This window comes from Lycorma delicatula, chromosome 9, assembly GCF_047948215.1.
Source record: "Lycorma delicatula isolate Av1 chromosome 9, ASM4794821v1, whole genome shotgun sequence".
Lineage (NCBI taxonomy): Eukaryota > Metazoa > Arthropoda > Insecta > Hemiptera > Fulgoridae > Lycorma > Lycorma delicatula.
The window spans coordinates 86,977,495-87,004,686 of record NC_134463.1 but is presented as its reverse complement, the minus strand read 5'-3'; the positions used below and the strand labels follow the sequence as shown (position 1 = coordinate 87,004,686).

Sequence of the window (27,192 nt, the reverse complement as noted above, 5' to 3'; positions counted from 1 at the left end):
GTATATCAAATCATCCCGTTTTACAGTAGATCTTTTGATTTTCCTTTACTGACACAAAATCAGTGCCTAGTATAAATTAACTTTAGGTGATAAAGGTTATGTATGATTTTTCATTAAAGTATTTGTACATATACTACCACAGGATTTTGTTTGATAATTCGGTACTTACGTATTAACGCCACCGCAGCTACAGCTTTATTTAAAAACAAAGTAGTCAATCAGATTTCCGTGGAAAATGGGTCGATATAGAGTTTTAACATGATTCAAAACATTTTCTTTATTAATTTTAATAAATGGTTATTTATATTTATTTATTTTATAAATATAATTTAACCAAACTTAACCTACGCTCGCTTCGCTCGCTAACCTTGACTAAGGTTACCTTTAACAGGAGTGTTTTGATTATTTAAATAATAAATAATTGCAATAATTACTGAATTTATTAAATAAATACTCAAAAAATTATGGTGTTAATTAGTCAAGGTTAGCGAGGTAGGTTAAGTTTGGTTATATTTTTAAAATAAATAAATATAAATAACCATTTATTAGAATTAATAAAGAGACTATTCATTTTCCACCGAAATCCGATTGACTACTTTGTTTTTACTTAAAGCTGTAGCTGCGGTGGCGTTAATACATAAGTACCGATAATTCTTATATTCTTCAGATCATAATCCTAGATAAGTAATTTTAGGTAATACATATTAATTCATGTATAAGTTTGTTGGTATCAATAATCAAGCATATCTGGTTGTACACTGAATTTGGACTCACTTGATTTTATAGATTGGTTGGATTTATTACAGATTAATATCATATCTTATAAAATGTGTTGAGAAATAATTTTTTATATAGAACTACAGTTCAGCATATCTGGTCTATTGCAATATGCTACACTTTGCTAATTTACATAAAAATTAAGCCACCCATCAAGGAAACAATTATTTTGAGGCAGTGCAATCTCCAAAAATATCAATATAGACTGTCACTAGTTTGTCAACGTGGTACTTTTGTGTACTGTCTTGTTAGAGAAAACTGTACTGCTTTCAATTCCTTAAATTAATGTTTCTGACAAAATTATGTAATATACTCTTCATCTGTAAATAGTGTCATATAGCACATTTTTTTTTTTAATTTCATGAATAAATACAACAAAAAATAAATAATTTATACTAAAAATATTAATCCATTCACTGTCTACAAAAAATCGGAAATGATAATGCTCCTTGCCAACCAAATAATAGATAAAAGTTTTATTTTTTCAATTGTAGCTTCTATTGATGTTCCTGGCTTATTAAACTACAAAATAACCTTTCTGAAATAATTATTACATGTACGATTGCTTTTTTATAAATAGTTAAAAAAATTTAAAATATTTGTTTATGTAGGAACTAAAGAAAAGTTTATAACAGATGATAGTCCATACTTATGATTAGTTAACATAAATACATTTTTGGATTATATAATTTTGTTGCTTAATGTTTATATTAACTTTTTTATTTTTTTCTCAACATGTCTATAAAGAGATAATACAAATTTTATATATATATAGAACGTACTGTTTTAACAGAACAATGTATTGAGTTTATCATTTACGTTTTTACAATGTACTTTTTAACACGTGTTTTTAAAACAGGGGGAAAATTTTCTAATTTATTCGTATAATAATCATCAAGACTTACTTTATAATTTCATTATTTTTAAATATATTTACTGTATTTCATATATTTTTGCTGATTTTCATGGGAGTGTGGTAACATTCTACCTTCTGAGGTTTTGGATTAAAATCCTGATCAGTTTGCCATTTCTCATTATGCTATAAAATTCACCTCTCATCTTAATAGAATATGTAACTATTAACATGTTCCTGTTAAACTTAATTTTTTGAGGGTTTCATTGTACAAAATTCATTGAGTGATAAAATAATTTTTTTTCTAAGCATATTGAAAGTGACCATCTCTATACTATAATCATGTTTTATTGAAATTTTTCATTCGTTTTATTTTTAAATGTAAATAACTAAGCTAATAAAAAAACTGATTTTTTGTTAACAAATTTTAAATAAAAAAATTAGTACCATGATCTATGTAAATAATGTATAACTATAGTTGTCTGTAAATAGTTATGTATAAATTCATTTATCTGTAAACTAAAAAATGAATGTACTTTAACTTAAAAAAATTGTTGTCCTACATATGTTAATGCATTAATTTAATTAGCATGTTTAAAAATAAAATAAAGTTTAACATGAAAAACAATGATATATATTATGATTGACAATAATTTTAATACATTAATAAATTTATTGGTATAATTTTGATAAGTGTTAAAATAAAAATTTCTCATTCTAATTCAAAAGGGTTACAAAATTAAATCCAACACCTGTTTAAATATATAACCTAAGATGTGATTCTTGAAGTCACCTCAGTTGTTTATTTTTGTCATTAGTGACTAATGTAGTTTGCATATTCTGACCTAATCAATGCATAAATGTAGAATTAATAGAAATTTCTGTGTACCCTATGTGATTACCAAATATTCTCTGGAGTTGACTGTTATTGATTTGTTTTTGTGATTTTTAATCTAACACTTATTAAATATTGCAATATAACATGTTCTTTATATATGTATTTATATGGTTGTACGAGTATATGTAATAATTTTATAGCATTTTTGTTACTGTTAAAAATATTTTACGATTTTTAATTATTATCATTCAAGTAGCCCCTTATTATTTTCTTTTTTAATGTGGTTTTACAAGTACCCAGTATGCAATTTTTTTTTTTTTTAGTACAAGAACCAGTTTGTAAATAGACATTAAATTATATTATTCTATGACCATGTCCATAAGATTATGATGAAGTTGGTGTGTGCAATTTTAAGTCGGAGGTAATTTACATGTATAAATAATTTTAGTATTAGATTGGTGATTCTGGTAATATTTAAAATAAAAACTACAATAACAATAATTTATAAATGCATTAATGTTATTGAACTTTATTTTGTAGCATTATTATTATTTATTAGGCGTAATGTATTACGTATTCAACAGTAACAATATTATAATTTTATTTAAAGTTTGAATTTGATATCCATTACATAGCTTATTTGTGTTGAAAAGCTTTAAAAATAAACTCCAGAGCTCTTTTTAAGAAAAGTTATAAGTACTAATACAGTAACTCTAAGTTTTGTTAGTTAGTCGATTGTTACATAGTAGTTCATTTTGCTTGCTTTTGGGTATGCATTTGTGTTGTAATGTGGAGAGGGTATACATTACACTTACTATAGTGTGGGAGAATGTACCACTCATTCAGGCAGGCTTCTGCTACCTACAGAAAGACATTCAGACAAGTACATGTGTGTTCCACCCCATTTTGGCAATGAAACAATGTAGTTTCCTTTTCTGCACCTAAAATACCCTTTCCAATCTGAGTGAAAACAATGCTTACAAAACGACTTACTGTACCTGTGAATACAATAAAGTTATACTTACTGAACACAACTTAGGTGCCAGTAGACTTTACACAATTTAATGGATTATCTGTAAGTTCACCCATCTGAGCCATATTAGTGGAAATATTTTTATTATTCTTTGAAAAAACAAAAATCGCCACAGTTAGTGAGAAACTGACCCAAAATAATTGACTGATGTAGAAAACATCAGTAGATTACATAATCCTACAAAATGGAATTCCCAGACAGTGTAAATAACTCTTTGTACACACACATCAACAAAATGTTCACAAAAGTATTGTGTGAAAAAAATAAAAGCATAAATTTTTTGGGCTTGATAATCATAAAATATAAACACAGTTACACATATAGAATATCTACTACAACTGAGATTTTGTAACAATTAATCTAATCACCCCATACAATGCAAACTTTCAGTTTTCAAAATCATGCTCCACAAACTACACAACATTTCATTTTCACATAAAGATTATTAGGATGGACTCCTTACAATAAAATATTTAGCTGAACAATTGGGATTTAACAGAACATTGATAACTCAAACTTCTGTAAAAATTTTAGTAAAACAGACAAAAACAAAAAAATTCTTAATATTTATTTTGATTAAAAACAACACTCAGAAATTGCCCAAAAATTAAAAAAAAAAAATGGCCTATGATATTGCATACAGAATTATAAATAACAAAATACATATTAGATAAAAACACCAAGTCACTCCAATAAATGTTAGTTACCTGAAAAATGCAAACAATGGTTACCTGGGAATACAAACTCAAATTCTAGTTTTTCATAGCATTTAAATGAATATCTAACCACTACTGAATCCACTTTTGCAAATCATAAGCCTCACTTACATAAACTTCAATATGAAAATCATATACATAAACTGTATGTTTAAATTAATAGACAGTTTAAATTACACATACTCTTCAAATACATTATAAACAACATAGATCTTTCAATATTCTAATGTCAGCACCACATCTCTTGCTGCTGCAACACTCAGTGCTTCCAGCAGCAGTCTCTAAAGGGGATTTACATAGAGAAAAGGCTTTCTCAAACACAGGTAAATGTTTTTTAACTTTTACCATAAAATAAGTAAGGTAATACCAGTTGATTTTTTAGAGATTGTTTAAGTTTTATAACCTTTTAATACATATTCAGTTGGCTGCTTTGTTTCTATTTGTTGTAGAATTGTATTACTTTTGTCATACTCACATTTTTCAACTGTTGCAACAATATTTAAATATTTTATTTATATCAGTATGTTTTAATATCATATAGATCAGATCAGGAATGGAAAGTTTACTACTTCACAGGTAATTAAAGAATTTTGGTAGAGAAGGAAGGATCAGTGTTAAAACTATGGGAAACCCTTTTTATCAGAGAAAAATCAAAAAATAAATAATAAGAAAAATAGGCTGTACAATATAATGAGATATGAAGATAATAAATTAATAAAATCAATTTGGAATAACGTAACAGTTTTTAAGACTGCAATTGAAAAGTGAAGTGCATTACTACGAATGCATATTTAACTCTCTTCCCTTGTTATTTCTCCTATGTGATAGTCTTCTAATTTATTTTTTATTATTACTCTATTTATTTCTAAAATTTTAATATAAATAACTTTCTATATGTCTTTAATATATTTTACCTTTTTTTATTTTTTTTTCTGTTTGGTTTTTAAATTTTATTATAAAGATTTCTTTGGATTAAAACTTATTATATTTTGTTTATATACGAGTACATAATAATACACATGCATCTTCTTTGATACTTTTGGAAAAATTTCTTGCAAGACCATTGTGTTTATCCTCATTCACTTTTCATTTAAAATCTCTGTAAACGGTACAGTTATTTATTGACAGACAATTCTGAATTATTTTTTTTTTGCAATGATGTGCAATTTTATTGAATTATTTTGCTCTGAAAAGAACTACTAACTGCACAATAAGTTACTGTCAGTATTTCTTGTGGCTTATTGGTCTTTTATTGTTTTAAGTATGTACTTAGTGGATAATTGACACTTAAAGTTATAAAAAAAATAACTTTTTCCACATTTATCTGACCTCACAAATTCTTTGATAGTGTTAATTATGTGATTATAATTTCTTGAATACTTTTACTGCTTGGAACAACACTAAATTTACTTACATTAACACTAGCACATAGTTTTGACTGTAAAAAGTAAATTATAATTATAAGTATTGATAAATTAACAGCAATAAAGTATGTGCACACAATATTATTGGTTATGGTTGCACACAAATTGGTGATGAGGTAGATTAAGGGCTTTTAACCATTTCATCTAACTTATGTATTCTATTCAATAAATGTATGCAAACAAACTAATTTTACTTCTTATTTCAGTAAAACATATAACTAATTTCTACAGCATACTGCAGCACATCACAAAAATGTTACAATTCTAGCCAATATGATATAAGAAACACTCTTAATTATAAATAGAATGGCAAAACTTCTAAACTTATGAGTACAAATAATAAGATTATATATATATATGTATTAATTTTCTAGATATCAGTCATCGTGATATTTATTAGCACCATACAATGATACTACAGCTTGTTTTCTGTTTTTCTACCTTGAAAACTAAATTGCCTTTTTAATGAGCCCGAAGATATAACATTTTATCTTATTCAGGATGTGTATGTAGATATAATTAATATTTTATAATGATATCAAAGTAATCATTTAAGTTTTTTTGAAGTGAAACAAATTTCATAGTATACTCTAAAGCCTTAAAGATTTTTAGAGTATAACAACATTTACTTGTATTATAGAGGCTTTTATAAGTCACGCTTATATTTAGTTGCTTTAAAAAAAAGAAAATAGTTTTTGTCTTATGTCATTCAAACTCTTTATCAATATAAATAACTTTTATATACTTTTTTAAGGAAACGAGGCACCTCAGCCAAAAGGCTAATATGTTACAGAAAATTCACAGTTTATCCAGTTCTATATCTATAAGTGTACCTTCCCACCAAACAGGAACATTAACACGTGAATGACTGACCTGAAAGATCAGATTGTTTTCTCACCATTCATTGATAATGTGATAGCAGATTCTTCATAGGACATAATTTTAAAATAAATCCATAGGAGACAGATGCTTCCAGAGTGGTCTTTATCCCAATAATAAAGAATAGGATAGTACTCGAGGTCTTCCTACCCAGTCAGATGAGGGAATTTATAAATTAAATTTTTTTCAGTTCATAAATTCAAAAAATGCCACTGAACCAAACAGAAGTAGGTCCTGTAAATTGAGATCATCCTTTCTTAGCAGTTGCATAAACTGATCATTACTTTCTTTTGGTGTCCTGAATTTGCTAATCAATGTTACTGTAAATTGATTGAAAATTAAAATAAAAATATTTTTTTTAAAATTATCACTACAGATCCTCAGATGTTAAAGGTTTGGCCTAATAATCCAGAGTTCCAGGTTTGATTCCTGGTTAGATCTTATAATATGCATTCTCTATCAACAAGTTTAAGCATACTTAATAGTCAGCCTCAAAAAAAAATTAACAGCAGTTGAACTTCAGGAAACTATAATATGTAAAAACAAGATGCTTAAAATTACTGTTCTGAAAAAAAAACATTGTTTATTCACATTCTGAACAATTAAGTTACCATTATTTCTAACATCAGATCAGTTAAACTACTGTTTCAATCACCTGAGAAGCTACAATTTTTTAATTATTTGAATTAAGTGGTCTAGTAAGATATCATTCTCTTCTTTTAAAAGTATGTTGTCAATATCTTTTATATTCTCTGCCACTAGATGACAGATTTCCTCCTTAGGTTAACGAATTGTCCGAAACAGATTTTTGTTTTTAAATTGCAAAGAGGTCTTTGACCATGAACTATATTTGTTGATTACATAAATAGAATTATTGTAAATCAAACTGTAATGATTCAGAAATGTACTTATTTTTAAGTACATTTTGAAATTGTCAAAAATTACTAAGAGCTCTACATTTTTAGATGATATTTTCAGATTATAGTCATGATCAGATTATTCACATTAATTTTGAAAGCATTAAAATCTTAAATTCTTTGTTCGCAACTTCATAAAATTTTATAAAAATGTTGCTATCTGCTCTGATGCAGGTCCCTTACATCATGTTTGTCTTTTCTATTTTCAACTAAACTTTTGAGATCCTGATAACTTCCATTTCCTTTTAATTGTACGTAAGTTTTATTTGTTTACAGCCTCTCTTTGCACCTTTTAGCTATATTTTAATCAGACTTGTACTCTCCTCATGATACATCCCAGCTTGTTAATTTTTCTTTTTTGAATTTTTGCTTCTATTCTCATTCATTCTACATATTACTTCAATTTATTTTTCACTGCTTTCAATTTAATCTTTTCCAGTCACCTTCATACTTGCATTTCAAATGCCTTCAGCGTTAGTCTCTTTCATATTTCCTTTTTACTAATGTGAAGTACCCTCTAAATATAAAACTTATTACTCTTATTAAACAATAATTCATCTTGCTACATAAATATATCTTTCTGTAAATGCTGCCTTACTATTTTTTTTTTTCATTTTCACACTTAAAATCTTATTACTGTGTGTATTTATTCATATTATATTTGAAGTAACACTAATGATAATATAGAATCAGTTTTCAGTATTATGTAAACAAATAGGAATTTTGAGTGATGAATATTTTTTGCAAAATTGCCATAAAGGAGGTTTAATCTTCAATCTTGTAAAAGGCATATTTAATGATATAAAACATGATCATTTAATTATATCAGTGGTGTAATATAATCTGCCTTTTATCTTTGTTCTGGATCTGAATTAGGAACGGCATTTTTCACATTAAAAAAAATTCATTAAAATCCATTTTATTAATTATTATTAGGCATCAGATACTTCAGTTTAGTTTAAAAAAATAAGTTATTTTTTTAAAGAGAATCTTGTTAATTTAGCCTGTTGGGCTGGTCTAGTGGTTAACTTATCATCACAGTTCAGTTGTCTAACAGCTGGTTTTCGAAGTCGAAGAGTCTGATGTTCAAATCCTAGTAAAATTTCTTACTTTTATATGGATTTGAATACTAAACAGTGGGCACCATTTTATTTTGATGGTTGGGGTTCAATTAATGTAACCGCACGTCTCAGGAATGGTTGGCCTGAGTCTGTACAAGATTACAGCCCATTTATATGTCATATTTATTACCCTCATTTCATTGGACTTCAGAGGGTTGCTTATTGTTCACTAGTTGTACAGATTGCAACATAAACATTAAGAAAATTAAAAAATAAATAACTTGATAATTTAATTAACAAAGTAAAATTTGAAACAAAAATCTTCACTACACGTTAATGATGCAGAAAAACATTTTAAAGTTTTTATTCTAATACCTTTTCTGTAAGTAATTCAGTACCAGTTATAATTAATTTTTGTATCTAGTTTCTTTGTTTAAAGTGTTGAATATTAAAAATAATAATGTGTATTGTTTTTATGAAATCTTCATTATACCGCAACATTATTAAAATAATTAATGGAATATTTTATTGTACTTTACAACCAAATTTTAATACTTAATGGGTCCTCCTTCTTTCTTTATGATTTTAATTAAATTTATGCCTCATTACAGGTTGTATGGAGTTTATTATATAATGATTTAATGTAATGTTTTTTAATGCATTTACTGTATAACTTTTATCAAACATTTTTTTTTAAATTTATTATATAATTTTTAACACAATACGTATTACCAAACAATATCAAAATATATTAATACAGTTTCATATTTGTACATTTTAATACTATAAAGTTTTCTTTGCTAATTTTGTAATGTATGGTTATTGTAAAGATTACAGATAACACCATTTATAATTTTTTATAACTAACTTTACTCACAAAAATTCCTTGAATGAATGCATAAAAATTCACAAATTTTAATTTATAACAAATTATTCGTTGTAGTATTAAATATATTGAATAATTTAGACAATTTGGGACATTCTAAAATAATGTAAAGCATTTTAAAATAATTTTAGATATTTCTATTCGTTTATGATACATGTTTAACAAACTGCTGGTATAGTCATAAAATCTAAAAATTAATGAAATAATACTATTATTATTATTAGTTAATAAATATTTAACGTTACAATCAAAAGCATTGATTCCTTTATTTATGTTAGGTTAAACAATGCTATAAAAAAAATCAAAATATGTGAAATAAATAATTTGAGATAAATGTAATGATAAGAATAGTTGGAACATTCTACCTTAAGGAAAGAAAAACCGTAATAAATATGCACAAAGTACAATAATTTCTGTGTTGGAACTAATTAATCCAATATGATGATCAAACAATATGTCCTATGCACTCCATGACTTCTGGGTTTAACCATAATGATTGCATTGACATCTGTTATTGCATAATTTAAAAGTATCACATCATTTTAATATGCAGTTGACTCCTTGATTGGAATAGTTAGGAATATTGTTAGTAAAGAATGCTAGAAAACACATTTTCTGATTTCTTAATGATTTAAATAGCCACAGACATCTATTAAATCTTAAATTTCTTCTAAATAGCAACAATTTATCTCGGTGATATTTAAAGTAAATTTTTTTTTTTTTTTAGTTATTAGATTTTTCTTCAAAGTTGTTGTAAGTAATGAAGTAATATAAATTTAATATTTTCGCTTTTTTATTTTATACAATACTTATTAAAATAGAATTCATAAGTATAGAAGTAAAGTATATTACGTTCATAAAATGTTATGAATTATTTTGCTAAATTAATTTTGAATTTTAACCTCAAAATATTTCTAAATAAAGTTTTTTTTCACCATCATCACTAGCTTATTTTTTATGAAAAAATGGCATTACCCATTAAAAAAATGTTAATAAAAAACATATCAAATGATGATGACTATATCTGATATGTCTTACATTATTTAAGAAAAATCCTCTTATGTGTCACACTATGAAAATAATTGTAAAAATCTGTTAAATATTTTTATTATACATTTAATTTTCACCATGATATCTATTTTTAACTGTGATCGATCATATTATAATGAATTAACATTAAAATCAAACTTTAAAATATGAATTTAAACTTGTAAAAATTTTCCATAATCGTGCACATTTATTTAGTTTTATACATTTTTTTTTAAATGTTGTAAATAAAATAATCTAGTTTGTTATACTAATGATGTTACAAAAATGTTACTATAAATGTGTTCATAAATATTGTGCAGTAATAAATTTACATAGCATTTATCAACTATTATTTTATTAATAATGATAATTATAGATTTGTTGTAAAGTTCTTCATGAAAATATTTTATCATTTATGTTGTTTTTTTTCTGATTTGTCAACACCCTTCCGTGTAAATCCTTTTTATTTTATTTATTTATTTCTATTTAGTTACTATTACAAATTGAAAGAAAAATGAAAAGGAATTTGTAAAATTTCCTGTGGAACATTAGTCAGTAATAAATTTTATATTAATGTGAATACAGGAATTGTAAAAAAAGAAGATTTCAGGAACATCTGACAGCATACAAATATGAAAACAATATAAATCCAAATTACTCAAATCATATTTCAAAAGAAAATCATAATATATTTTGAAGTTTTCAAGACAGTATATTAAATTACATTAACTATTAAAAAAAATCCCGCTTTGACCTTTACAGATTTTTATTTCAAGAATGCCATAGGGTTTTTAATATTTTTGGTTTAATTATTCAACATTTAAAATAAATGGAAAAATAAAATTTTGAGTCTCAGTTGATGATACTCCTTGATATATTTTTATCATCAAAATTATATTTGTTTACAGTGTTATTTCTAAAAAAAAAAATCAAAATTTTTAGTTAGAAAATTTAGGTCCCATTAAACCATGTGGTTGATCAAATAATAAACTGTTCTGGTTCCATGCTAATTCTCTGGTTCAAGATTAATAAATTAAGACATCAGTTTAAATTAATCAGTAAATTTAATATATTGTTAATGAAATATGCTAATTAATAAAAAATTTCATTTTGACTGCATGAGCTCTGCTTTAATACTGAACAATAAAGAAACTAGATTGTTACATTATTAGTATAAAATCTCAGCTGTTAACAAGGCTAGCTGAATATTGAGAACGTAATTTATTTTACAAAATAGTAAAAAGAACAATACAGCTTATATATTTATTTACTTTTACAAATAAAAGCAGGAAATGAAACATAAATCTGAACACCTTGTTCAACAGTTATTTCATACAACAATTTAATAATAGCCAATTTGAAAAATTTATAAATATCAGAGATTATAAAAGTGTTAATCTCTTTTTTTAAATATCCTATCATCTACAGTAATTAAAGATAAAATTGGATTTCAATCTTGAAAATTAAGTTAAAAAAACTGATATTTTAAGTATGAGTCTCATTCAGCCCACTTCTTTCTTGAGGCTTAAAAGTCTATTTATTTAACTAATTATTTACTAAAAAAAGTTGGTTCAATTTGAAACAAAGTTATTCAACAAGACTAAAAAAATTATTGTTTATAAAAAAGAGATGTAAGTATCATTATATACCCTTAACTCCAATGGGGTTGCCGGCCTCTGTGGTGCGAGTGGTAGCATCTCAGTCTTTCATCCAGAGGTCCTGGGTTCGAATTCCAGTCAGGCATAGAATTTTCATGCACGCTACAAATCATTCATCTCATCCTCTGAAACAATACCTAACGGTGGTCCTGGAAGTAAAAAAAAAACCTAATGGGTTAAAAATCAGGCAAAACCATAATATGTACAGCCTAATATTTCTGCCAAATTCAATTTTTTGATCAGTGAGTTTTCACAATATGAGTCAAAGAAATTAGAAGCTACGTTGAATATCCCCCATCCCTAAATCCCATTGGCTTAAAAATTTTAAATGATTTAATAAGCATTTCATTGTAGTAAAGCCTAATTCTTTGTGGTCAGGTGAAATATTAAAAGATAACTATCCAGCAAATTAGCTCTGATTTAGTATTATATAAAAAGGATATTAATATTTTAAAAATTTAATGTTTTATTTAATTGTTATTCCTGTGTTAAGTTATTTTATCCTTTTTTTATATTAAACTTTAATAAACTAAGCACGGTATAATGCTCATATAAATCAAGATTTTAAAATTATGATTATTTCACACTGTTTGTAGAAATACTGTTAATTTCAGGCTGGAGTTAGTTTTACAAAGATTGTAAATAGTAATATAAGATTCTGATAAAATATAATTGTTAATAAAAAAAATTGTCTGGATAAAATGAATCTTAAGGAATAGAATTTAAAGAGTTTTTACAAAACATAAAATATAAATGTAGCATATGTTGATGCAAGTACTTTTAGTAATAAATATGAAAAAATCTAATTTAATTAATTTGTTAGCAACTAAAAAAAAATAGCTGGTTTTTAACTTTTTAATAATGATCTTTTCATTCACATCAACAAGTTAGTGTCTGTTAATATTTAGATAGAAATTGTATGAATAAAAGAAAAATGGGTGATGCTAAATAAATCAGTTTGATAATTGTTGCAGTTGATATTAAATACCAAAAATCACTTATCAACTCATAACCATAATATAAATCACTCTCCATAAAAAGGAAAGGTGTACGGGTTTGTTTGTTGCATGTGCTCACATTTTTATTTTAGCTGCTATTGGTGCAGAGTGGACCAATGGTGGTGTGCTGGGTCCCTGCGCAGAGCGCACGAACGATTCATTCGTTCAAATGATTTAAACTTCTTGATATGAGCAATTTATTTAAGATTATACTTTTTTTGGGGGGATAAAAAAGGAAAACATTGGGGTTAGAACTATATTAAAAAATCACAACTCAAGAAACAGCTAAAAATGTCCAGGATTTTGAAGTTTTTTGTTGGTAGTATGCTACATTCATGAATGTTATTTAGTTACAATTGACAAAAACATTTAACAAAATCATATGTAATGAAACATAAATCATGTAACATTTTCATGACCTTTTTTTATAGTAAATGTAAAAACTACTAATATTTAGAAATATATATCATAAAAAAATGAGTAGCAATAAAATTACTGAATTGACTAAGGCTTGGTAACCTCCTATATGTAGCTACATATAGTGTTACATTGATGATGTTCTGATGAGCCATTAATCATCCTGTTAAATTATTTTATTTCCATCCACAAGGAAATGCATAATTGAAAAGCAATGAACTTTACACAATTTAATTCTATAAATTAAATTAAATTAATTAATTAATTAATTTAATTAATTCTATTAAATTAAATTTCTATTACAGACGCAATAGAAATTGATAAAAACTGAACGTGATGGTATGGATTATTTTTGGTTGCACACCAAGGGGGAATTCTACCCACTCAAGATGAACATCATTTAGCTGAAACACTCTTTATGTAGGATCTATGACATTAGCCAAGTAAGAAATGCAAGCATGTTTAGAAAGTTTCATGTAAATTAATTTTTTAAATATATATTTATTACTTAATATAATTACATAAAAAGACAGAAGTAAAATCTTAGTTAAATATTTCCATAATTTATTAAATTGTAAGAAACCAATGGAAACTTACATTCAGAATTACCAACCAGAACACAGGAAACTCTACACCTTCAGATCTAAATGAAATTCAGAACTTGACTCTTCTGGGGAAAGTTTAATTATAAAATGTGGAAGAAGGACAACATAAATGCAAAAGAATCCCTAATAAAAATTTTTAGGCACTGAAAAACAACAAATTCCTGAAGATTAGAAGAGAGCATGCACCCTCTAAATAAAAAAAGGATTCAAAGTAGGCCCAAATAACTGCAGGAGGATTTCACTTTAGGAAATTTTATAAAAATTTCTATCTAAAGCTAGTCATACGAACCTAAACTGAATCCATAATTGGATGAATATCAAAGTTGATTTTGGAAAAACAGATCTTGTGGAGAGCAAATCTTTAAGCTTAAAAATATTATGGGTTATTGTAAATGTCAAAAAGATAGAACACATGTTATAACTTTTATTGATTTTGAAAAAGCATATGATACGATAGATAGAACCACACTTTTTTCAACATTAACAAAACTACAAATTTAATTAACACCATTAACTAACATACTCAAAAGCAAAATTGCTGGGAGAATTATTGGATTCTTTTCTAATCAAAACTAGTGTAAGCCAGGGAGATGATTTTTACCCCTAATTTTTAATTGTGCTATTGAAAAAGTGGTCAGAGAATAGAACAAAAATTTAGATAAAAATGAATAAAACTGGGCGCTAAACAAATGAAGATTAACTCTCTAGCTTTCGCTGCTGATATGGCCTAAACACTAGAAATAAGTTGAACAACAAATAAAGGAACTAGAAAAATAATCTGCTAAAATGGGATTAAAAGTCTCCTTTAAAAAAACTAGAAAAATTTATGTAATTTAAATAATAAAAAAAATAGAGAAATTGGATAATTTTTAATATCTCGCAAAGAATATCAGTTGAAATTCTTTAGATAAAAAATTTGTTCACATTTAGAGCTAGTAAAATGAAATTAGCTTTACAGGTAACAAAAAACACTTATGGCAGTCTTTATCATGGAACTTGACATTTCAACTTATAAAACTATGATAAAGCCGGAAGCACTTTATGTGGCAGAAACTCAAAAACTATGCAGCAAAGGTTTACTAAAAAATTTAGAAAAAGAAAAAAAATTATAAGAATAATTTTAGGTCTGTCTAAATTTCAAAATAATCAAGTAAAATGAATTCCAAACTACAAAATTTATTTATACTAAAATTGAAAAACTGTGTTACCCTGGAACTTAGAGGTCAAAGGGAAAATTGGCCACTCACAAGCAACGAATCAATGTGGCGAGAGCCGCATTGTCAGACCGTGTAAGAGTTTCTTGATGCAGTTGCTTTGTTCAATTGATATCAGTAGTTTACCTAAGGGAAAAGACTCCTACCGCACTGCTGTAGCAAGCTAACCAAGAGATATGGCTGGCTACCAGCCAAATTAAGACTTCAAGTGCTTTAATGGTAGACAGGTACTTGCTGGCATTCAGCAACCTAGGCATGGCAGCAAATTGATATCTTTGACAAGATAAATTTAATTATTAATGGTGGTATATGTTTTGTAGTTGACTGGGTGCGCCTACCCATTTTAGTGGGTGGTGGGACACGCAAGCGAGTGGTGTATGGTACCACGCTTATTTATTCTGCTCACGCTTTTAGATTAGCTGTAAGAGCTAGTTAGGACACTGGTCGCTAAACTGTTTCGAGGCTCAGTAGCCGTTTGTGGCACAGACATTCGGTCTTATGCTTTAGGGCGACCGAATGGGGTGGTGGCGGGAGAAAAACCAAGCAAACCAATTTCTGCTTTCTTCTCTGGAACATCTGGAAACAGACTATCCAGGAACGCCAGGTAAGACGCCACAGATGTTAAAGTGTGGTCACGACTACCATATCCACATCGAACACTGGAAGCTCGTGCAAAGGCTTTGGTCGGTAACATGACTTCGCGAGCTGCCAGGGGTTGCGCTGCAACTCGCGCATGGAGTTTTGGCAAAACTTGAGTTTGGCTTTGTTGATGTCATGAACGTACTCATTACTGGCGCGCTGGTAGATCAGCAGACCCTCAGCGTGCACGTCATCAGCAATAATCCCCGTTAGGGGGCGACGCTGGTATCTTTTCCTAGCGGACCTAACTTTTGCGCGCAGCACGCTAAGGTCAGAGGCTACCACTTTTCCCCGGTGTTCCGCCTGCGTTTAACAGACGGCTCCCCGGAATCAGCGGTCATGACGGCTCCAGGCACTCTCCGATCAACGGACTAGCCACTACCTAAGGGTCCGTCAATTGGCCGAGGCCGCCGTAGAACACTATTGCTGTTAGTCTTGATGGCCCGGTCGAATTGTTCAGCCATAAATTCCGCCATTTTAAAAAATGAAACTAAAATTTGGTGTTGACGGATAATGCAAAAGTTCATAATTAAGGAATTTTATGTAAAAAAAGTAGAATAGAGGTTTTTTGCATAAAATATATTAATGAGCTGTGTCTTAAACTTTAAGAATTAATTTTTATTTGGTAAAAGGAAAATTTGAAGGTTAATAACCTTTACGGATGTCAAATATTGAAATACTCAAAGTAGATAAATAATGAGTGAAGGATGTAAATATCGTTAGATTAACATGTAAGCAGATAAAGAAATTATGTATAAGTAGATCAAACCAAATAATATTGTAGAAAATATTATGATTTTAGATAAGAAATAGCATACTATATTAACTGGAAAATAAGGTGAAATGCGCAAGTTGGATAGTATACCTAGTAATTTAGAACTATATCAGAGCAACTTTAATCTGAGAGAAGTAGGAAGATAATGGAAAAATAATCCAATGTAGACCAATTATTACAATAAACAATTTAAGTAATGTATCAGAGGAATTTTTAAAATTATTATTATTAAGAGTGACGATTTGGAAGTCAGTAAATTTATCGATTAAATGACTTTCTATTGAAATACAATATATATGTTTTTTACGTTGGTATTATGATATTTTGTTAGCAATACTCTCAATAAACAGCTGATATTCAACTTTAGTATTTCATATTCTTATCAGAAAGTGATTATTTTAAACACCATAATGGAGGCAGTACATAGTAAATATAAACACAATCAGGTAATTAATTTCTTCTTTTTAACTTTTGTTTACGTATCGAATTTTTTATTTTGTTTTGTTTTCTTTGAACATATTATTATTCTAAATTATTACATAACCTTTCTGATTTACTTATGTTTTTATTTTTAAACTGCTTTACTTTTTTTTTCTACAGCATTTATAACAAAAGATTACACTTTATTAGCGTATATATTCTATTTTTAAATTTGTTGTAGATTTCGTATCTACCCTTCAAATATATTTATATTTTGGAATTTGCTTTCGAATTTGTTTTATTTACGTTAAATATATTTTATTCATTTTTGTTGCGTAGTTTAATTAAAAATTGCAGATTAGTTACGAATAGTTTCGATTTTAGAGGGGTTTATCGAAATTAATTGCAGTTTTATTAATAAATGATGGTCATATAAAAAGTGATTTTAGCCAGAATTATTATTAAATGATAATTTACTGTTAGAGTTAATATTAAGTAAATTGTTATTGAAAAGAAGTAAATACATTAAAAAGACGTAGCGTCGTCATATTTATCTTTTGTTATTCTCTTAAGTAATTTAATAAATCTATTCCTAAACTGAAGTTGCATCTATCAGCTTAAAAAAAATATAAAACTTAAATACAGAAATATCTACATCATCAATGTTAAAGGCTTATTAATTTTTTGACCCGTTTTGAAAAGATAAGTTTTTGTGATTTATTTAGTTGTAATCTATTTTAGTAAAAATATAATAAATAAATAAATGAACTTAAATTATAAATTTGAAACAATTTTGTGGAAAATATTTTATGGAATTTTGATCAGAGCGTCTACTTTTCTCTGTATACAATAAAAGTTATTAAGTGTACAAAGTTGTGTTTGTGCAACAGTAAACAGAATTGAAGCACCTATAGGTATGGCAGTAAATAGGCATGTAAGTGGCCAAATCTCAACTCTAATCTCCATTGCAGAGTGGTTTTCATTGTTGGTCTTCATCTAGAAAGTACTTGGTTCAATCTCTATTCAGGATTTTGTATTTTTTTGCTATAAATTCATCTTTCATTTCTATTGTAAAATGAATGTTGAATGAATGAATATTCCCTTCATTTGATATAAATTGTTTGGTTTTAATTTTTTGTTGCTAAGTAAGATGAATAAATGTACAAAATATTTAGGATCTGCCTAATTTTGTTTTGTAACTACATTATTTATATTTAATGTACTTTATAGTACTATATAATTTAATTACTATAGTACTATTTTTACTACTATTTATAGTACTATATAATTAACATTTATCTTTATGAAGTGATAATTATTTTTTGAAAAGATGAAAAGGATGGCAAAATTTGAATTAACATATAGAGTATTCCATTTGATGACACACTAAAGAGTTTTCCTTATAAACCTTCCATTTACAATGATGCTATGTGCAACAATATTAATATGGAGATTTCCTGGTATAAATCTGCTTATATAGAAAATTATTCATTTTTTAAAAAATAATATTTCATCAACAAATTAAAATTTTAATAAATAATTTGCCAAAATATTTAAAGCTTACATTGATCTTAATTTTTAAAAAATATAAAAATAAATTTTTATTAAAGTATTTTTAAAAGTAAAATAATTTAAACAACAGCTCATCAAAAAAATAAGAAATAAGCATTAATGCAGTGTATCTTAAGATAAACTGAGAAATGCTACTTCATTTTAAAAATGCTAGAACCCCTAGTCCTACAATTTATGTTTCTGATTAGATTAATCATATTGTCAGGAGAGCTAAGCCTTAAAATCTTCTTTTTTTAACACTTTCTGTGTTAGTGATCAAGACCTAATTAAAACCTTTCTCCAAAATGGCATGTTTTAACTTGTTGGCTGAGGTTTGGGATCCTGGAGGTCCAGTATAGCACTGTTCTATTGTGCAATGTGTGTCATTTACATAGTTAATCTGATTAATAATTATTTTTTTTATTTATCCAGTTATGGTGGAATAATAATTAGGCTAACCATATTAAAGAACTTCAGGGAGTGCGGGGTTCTGCACCACACTGAATGATTTTTAAATAATCTGTTGTGGTCCTGTAATTTTGTACATAGCTATTACATTACAACTATTTGATTTGTTACTGTGTTTAAATGTTTTAGATATTTGTTTTAACTATCACTTATATTTAAACAATGTTTAAATTGAAAGAGTATAAAAAAATTATGTTATATCATGCATTTTACAGTTTTGTAATGGGATATTTTTTTCTAGGATTTGGGTAACATTTTTAAAAAAATGGGAAGTAGACTGTGTCATAAATTTTTTTTAGGTAGAATTATTTATTTCTGTTTTCCATTTTGATATATTTATTAATTTTATTACTCAAATTAGATCTATTTAAAAATAATATTATATCATGCATTTTACAGTTTTGTAATGGGATATTTTTTTCTAGGATTTGGGTAACATTTTAAAAAAAATGGGAAGTAGACTGTGTCATAAATTTTTTTTAGGTAGAATTATTTATTTCTGTTTTCCATTTTGATATATTTATTAATTTTATTACTCAAATTAGATCTATTTAAAAATAATAATATGAATGGATAAGAGTTGTTTTATGTGGGCTTACATTGATTTTTACTGTTCTGATATTGTTAACTTCTGTCATTAGTTGTAATTTAACAGGATAAACAACTACAGAAAAAAATAAAATTTCTTGTGATTAATTTTTCCTTATAAAACCTTTTTTGTAGATTTTTTTTTGTCTTCAGTCATTTGACCGCTTTGATGCAGCTCCAAGATTCCCTACCTAGTGCCAGTCACATCATTTCAGTATACATACCCCCTACATCCTACATCCCTAACAATTTGTTTTACACATTCCAAACGTTGCCTACCTGCATAATTTTTCCCATCTACCCGTACTTCCAATATCAAAGCTACTACTACTCCAGGATGCCTTAATATGTGGCCTATAAGTCTGTCTCTTTTTTTAACTGTATTTGGTACTTACGTATTAATGCCACCGCAGCTACAGCTTTATTTAAAAACAAAGTAGTCAATCGGATTTCGGTGGAAAATGAACAGACTCTTTATTAATTTTAATAAATGGTTATTTATATTTATTTATTTTATAAATATAATTTAATGAAACTTAACCTACGCTCGCTATTAACACCGTAATTTTTTGAGTATTTATTTAATAAATTCAGTAATTATTGCAATTATTTATTATTTAAATAATCAAAACACTCCTGTTAATTAGTCAAGGTTAGCAAGCGAAGTGAGCGTAGGTTAAGTTTGGTTATATATTTATAAAATAAATAACTATTTATTAAAATTAATAAAGAGACTGTTTTGAATCTATGTTAAACTCTATATCGGCCCATTTTCCACCAAAATCCGATTGACTACTTTGTTTTTAAATAAAGCTGTAGCTGCGGTGGCATTATACGTAAGTACCCTATATTTTTCCAAATGCTTTTTTTTTCAATTTGCTGCAACACTTCTTAATTTGCCACTTTAAACACCTATCTGATTTTTAACATTCTCCTATAGCGCACCACATTTCAAAAGCTTCTAATCTTTTCTTCTCAGGTACTGTGATTGTCCAAGTTTCACTTTCATATAAAGCTACACTCTAAACATATACTTTCAAAAATGTTTTCCTGGCGTTTAAATTAATTTTTTATGTAAGCAAATTATATTTCTGACTGAAAGCTGCTATTCAGAATTTCATATCGCTCCTGTTTCTTCCGTCTTTAGTAATTCTACTTCCCAAATAACAAAATTGTTCTACTTTCGTAATCTTTTTTCTTCCTATTTTTATATTCACTAGTCCACATTTTTTCTTCTACATTTCATTACTTTTGTTTTGCTCTTTATTTTCACGGGGTAGTTCTTACGTAGGACTTCATCCATGCCATTCATTGTTTCTTCTAAATCTTATTTAATCTCAGCTATAATTTCTACATCATCAGCAAATCATAGCTTCCTTTTCAACTTGCACTGTTACCGGATCTAAATTGTTGTTTAACATCATTAACTGGTAGTTATGCAAAGATTAAAAAGTAATGGTGATAGGGATCATCCTTGTCTGACTCCCTTTTTTATTACAGCTTCTTTTTTATGTTTTGATTATTACTGTTGCAATTTCATTCCTGTAAATGTTAGCAATTGTTCTTCTGTCTCTATACTTGAACCCTAAATTTTTTTAAATGTTAAACATCTTATCCCAATCTATGTTATCAAATGCCTTTTCTAAGTCTAAATGCCATGTACATTGGTTTGTTTTTCTTTAATATTCCTTCTACTATTAATCTGAGCACTAAAATTACTTCTCTTGACCTTATCCTTTTCCTGAAATCAAATTGGTCTTCTCCTAACACTTCTTCCACTCCTCTGAATTCTTCTGTACAGAATTCTAGTTAAAATTTTTGATGCATGAATAGTTAAGCTAATTGTTCTGTATTCTTCATGTTTATCTTTTTCTGCTTTTATTGGTATTTTGACAATAACATTCTTTTTGAAGTCCGACAGAACCTCCCCTTTTTCAAAATATTACACACCAGTTTGTATAATCTATCTATCGCTTTCTCATCTGTACTATGCAGTAATTATGCAGGTATCCCATCTATCCCAGGAACCTTTGTGCCATTCAAATCTTTTAATGTTCTCTTAAATTCATATCTCAATATTGTATCTCCCTTTTCAACCTCTTCAACTTAGAAACACCATTTTCTATTCATTTCCTCCGTGTAACTCTTCAATGTATTCCACCCACATATCAACCTTTCCTTTCGTATTATAAAACGGTGTACCATCTTTATTTAACACATTATTAGATTTTAATTTATGTACCACAAAATTCTCCATAACTTTCCTGAATGCTCTGTCTATTTTACCAATGATAAGTTATCTTTCTACTTCTGAACACTTTTCTGTAATCCACCCTTCTTTCTTTTGCTAATTTGCATTTCCTGTTTATTGTATTTCTTAATTGTCGATAGTTCCTTTTACCTTTTTCATCACTAGCATTCTTATACTTTCTTCATTCATCCATCAGCTGCAATATTTCCTTTGATATCCAAGGTTTTCTACCAGTTCTCTTTGTTCTGCCCAAGTTCACTTCTGCTGATTTAAGAATTTTCTTTGTAACATTCTCCCATTCTTCTTCTATATTTTCTGCCTTATTTTTACTCAGACCTGAGATGCCCTCCTCAAAATTATTCTTTATTTCCTCTTTCTCAAGGTTCTCTAAATACCATTGATTCATCTGACACCTGTTGTTCTGGATTTTAAACTCCGATCTACATTTCATTAACACTAAATTATGGTCACTATCAATGTCTGCTCCAGGATAAGCTTTGCAGTTGATAAGTTGACTTCTAAATCTTTGTTTAACCATGATATAATCTCTCTGATATGTTGCAGTGTCACCAGGCTTTTTCCATATATATATTATTCTGTTATGATTTTTAAACTGGATGTTGGCAATTACTAAATTATACTTAATGCAAAATTATACTTAAGTCAGTCTCATCTTTAATTCTTTTTACCCAGCCCGTATTTAACCACAATATTTCCTTCCTTGCCTTTTCCAATGTTAGCATTCCGATCTCCAACTATTATTAAATTTTCATCCCCTTTTATGTGTTTAATTGCTTCGTCAATTTCTTCATATACACACTACCTCTTCATCATTATGGGCACTTGTAGGCATATAGACGTTAACGATTTTATTCTTATTACAATGATTCTATCACTAAGCTTTTTGAAATAATTTATTCTCTTCCCTATCTTCTTATTCATTATGAAACCTACTCCTGCCTGCCCTTTATTTGATGTTGAGTTAATTATTCTAAAATCATGTTACAAAAAGTTGTTTTCCTCTTCCCACCGAACCTCGCTAATCCTACTACATCTACATTTAACCTATCCATTTCCCTCTTTAAATTTGATAACCTACCAACCTTTTTTAGACTTCAAACATAACAAGCTCCAACTTGTAGACTGTTATTTTTTAATTTTCTTGTGACCCCTTCCTTAGTAGTCCCCACCCGGAGATCCAAACAGGAGACTAGTTTACCTCCAGAATATTATTACCAAGGAAGATGACTCCATCTTTGTTACATGAAAATGCAGAGAGCTACATTTTCTTGGAAGAAAGTTGTAGTTTGTCTATAAGTGTGATTAACTGGGTCTCCCCCAATTGGTATATCACACAGTTTCTCTCTGGGCATGGTGCATTTCAGGCGTGTTTGGCTAGGTTTTGTTTGGTGGATTCGAATCAGTGCCCGGATTGTGGGACTGATGATTTAGTGAATTACATCCTCTATGTCTATCTCCGATACAAGGTCAAACATTCACGAGCTGTTAGGGAACTTGAGAGAATACATTCCTTTCTGGATCTCTCTATTAACTGGATGATCCAAGAGGAGTGGTCTATAGTGGCTGGTTTTCTTCACGCCCTTGCAGTGTGTAAGTCTGCAGAGGGAGTTTAATCGAGGTACTCGATCGTGGTAGGATCCCGGGTGGTGAGGGTTCCAGCTTAGGCATTGAATAGGCATCATTGGTTAGGCTTAGGTGCATTGGCATCATGCCTTGGTATATTGGTATTGTTTGTGATTCGATTTGGGGCTCCTGCTGGTGGGGGACTTGCTGCTGATCGTGACTTGGTAATGCCATATGAGACACCATGATGGGACCAGGTGGGGGTGCAGGGTTTGTCCCCCGGCTTCTGCACAGACCGGAAAGGGGTTGCATTCCCCTTCGTAGGTGTCCTGAATTGGTTTACTTATTTGGTTGTAGGTCTGAATTTCTATGTTGCGTAAAACATAATTTTGATTGGTATAAGTGTAGCACTGATTTAACTTTAAACTCGTTCATTTTCTGAGGCATTCACAGTCATGAAAGATGTTGTCAAATCTTTACTAGGTGCGGGTTTCACACTTCTGTGGTTTTGGTCAGTTAGTTTGAGGGAATCATGTTAGGTTGGATGTGAAGATGTCCGTTTGAAGCCTATGTGAAGGCGAAATTTGATATGTATTTTACTGATGGATTTACATTGGTGGCATCCTGACTGAGGCCTGGCTGATGATTGTGAGATGTTATCAGTTAGAGTGTCTAAAGACAACCTAACAACTGAGAACAATCTAAATGACGGTATCTGCATTATGTTGTAATCAGACAAGTATGGACATACTTGCTAGATTCTAACATAATAATCATAGTTGCGGGGACTGTCTTAAACTTAATACAGGCATGAACATGAACTTAAGTTGTAAGTTTTTGTTAATACAGTCTTATACATGTACCAATAAATGTAATATAAAACATGGGGTAATAATGTTAGACAGTATGGGGGAGTGTAATGGAGGACAAACCTCACTAATAGCTGTACTAAATTGCGGTAAATATTTGAGATGCTGCAGAATGATCAGGTTGTATTGGGTGATACCCAGGACTTTTCTTAGTGTTTATTTGTTGAGGCTATTAAAAAATTGTTGAATTATAATTGAGATAAAGTTATGTAACCCTATTTTTCAGATTGTTAAAGTCAAATTACACTTGAAATTATAAATTGTGCCTAATAGTATATGTCCATCGAACAGTGTTAGTTTTACATAGAGAATAAATTTGGGGAAAATAATTTGATTGCCGTAACTGGATAAGTAATTACTTTCAAACCTTCGTTTACATTATTGTTTTCCGTATTTTGAGTTGTAGAATGTATTTTTAAATTGTATCCATATCCTTATAACACCTATGTGAGAAAAAAGTTCTAATTATTATTTTAAGATTTCTACTATATTATAATTTTATCAAACATGGCCCATTGGTATAATTATATAATAAATAATTAAAATATAACACCCACTTACCAACACTCTTTTAATGCATCCTAGCGGTTTCGGAAACAAATTCCATCTTCAGGAACTTAACATTTTTTTTATTAACCAAAACTTTGTCACATGAGTAGAATTGTTGTGTAAAGTGTGTAAAATATATAAAAGCCATAATGAGTGTCTCCACCATTATCTAACAGTGGAGAGACTCATTATGACAGGACGTTAAGTTGACGCAATTTTAACACATGATGACCATCTTTATATATTTTTTCTGAAAGCGCTAGGACACATTAAAAGATTGTTGTTAAGAGTGGGTTTTACATTTTAATTATTTATTTTACTATTTTGTTGTTTTTTTTTGTAGTTTTAATAGTCTTCTTTTTAATTACTTTACTTTTCTGAAATTTGTTTACAATATTTATTACTTTCTTGTTTTTTTTTTTTTCAGAAAAAGAAAAATAGAAAATCTAAAGTAAAGGATATCGATCCAGAAAGTCCTGAATTAGAAAAGTTATTAAGTCCTGTAGAAGATATTGCCGATAATTTTACCAGTTTACAAGTTAGTGATTTAGATGAAGCTACGTGTTCAAGGTCTGAATGCGTTGATAATGTTGAAAGTGAAATATTTGAAGCATTTCATGATATATCAGAACATAGTAATGATTTTTCTGGATACAGCAAAAAGACTAATGTTGATATAGTAAAAGATGATTTTGAGGAAAATAAAAAGAAAGTAGTAGAACAAAATGAAGTCGATAGTGAATCATGGAAATTAATGAAAGAAAAGAAAAAAATGGGTTATGATAACGTTGTAAAACAATATTTACAAAGTAATAAAGATATGTTATCGGAATCGGCAAGTGCTACTGAATTAGATGAGATGCAAGTTTCTTCATTTTCTGGACAGAATAATAATGATGCACGAATATTAATAGATACAAAATTTGAATCACCCGAACATATTAGTAAAGGTAGAATTTATCCGTTGCTTTCAGATGAAGATGAAGATGATGTTGATATTGAAAAAGGTTTGGAAGCGTTACAAATTGCTGATGTCGTTTATGAAGTTGTTAATGAAGCCTCTGCTCCTTCAGCACCCGTTATTGATTCTGTTCATACTAATATTAATAATACTAATTTAAATTTATCAAACCAAAATATAAATGAAAATATGAATTACACTCAAAGTAAATCTACAGAAAGTCAAGATAAGTATCTTAGTGATTTATTTATGTCATATAAAAAAGAACAAATGTCATCAATAAAACCATTTACAGAAGCACAACTTGCTTCTTTGTATAATAATAGTGAATTGTGTTGTTTACAAAATGTTATATCTGAATTCATTGAACATGAATTAAGAGGTTCATCCATGATATGTAGTCAGCTGTATGAGATGCTTATCAGTTATCTTAGAGCTCGTGGTAAATTATCGTCTAATAATATGGAATTAGATGTATTAAAATCTGAATGTAAAGAATTTCAACATCAGTTATGGTCTTTTGAAACAGTTACTGTATCTGAAGCTGGGGAGTGCCAGGTATGTTTACTAATATTTAACTTTAGATTTTTCATATTGTGTTTAAAATGCTTAATAATGTTTTTTTGTTAATAGATTTCCAGTTATTCAAGAAACTGAAAAACAAATTACTTTTTGTACCTTTTACCAGTTGATTTAATTTTGAAAAGATAGTACACATGAATCTGGTTTTTTGGTGTTATTTTTTATTTGTTTGATAATATTATATTAGTAGATAGTGGCTGAATAAAAATATTGGACCAGGTATTGGTTGAACACAGTGAAAAAATTTGTCATCAGTTTCCTTGATTCCATTTTTCACCAGTATTTATTCAACTTTAATTTTATGTGAAATTTGGTCATTAAAGAAATTAAAAATAAGTTAATTCCCTAAGTCTAAGAATTAGATGCTGAGGCCTGTTGCAGCTTTATATTTGGTCAGCCCATCTTGGGATTGGGTCCAGATTGTAATTTTAGTGGGATGGAAGAGGTTTTATTTTGCGGCAGATCTTATTTTCTCATTATTATTGTAAACAATAACTCTTAAAAATATGTAAACGTTTGGTATTACCTCCAGCTACTAAGCTAATGCAGTAGGGGTTTTAGTAACGATTACTGTGTGGGATTAGACAATAAACCTTCTCCTAATTAAACTTTTGGTGAATCATTACCTTTGGTTAATCAGTGACGGTTTT

At 28.3% G+C, this 27,192-nt stretch overlaps 1 protein-coding gene across 2 annotated transcripts in view; it reads left to right on the top strand.

Moving 5' to 3' along the window:
- The first annotated feature begins 17,057 nt into the window (after positions 1 to 17,057).
- Positions 17,058 to 27,192, top strand: part of Epg5 (ectopic P-granules autophagy protein 5) — a 239,997-nt gene continuing 229,862 nt past the window's right edge. For both annotated transcript variants that reach the window (XM_075375997.1, XM_075375996.1), the window contains exons 1-2: positions 17,058 to 17,165; positions 25,427 to 26,518. In XM_075375997.1, the coding sequence (XP_075232112.1) occupies positions 17,130 to 17,165; positions 25,427 to 26,518 (1,128 nt within the window). In that variant the 5' untranslated portion in view covers positions 17,058 to 17,129. The remainder of the gene's footprint in view (positions 17,166 to 25,426; positions 26,519 to 27,192) is intronic.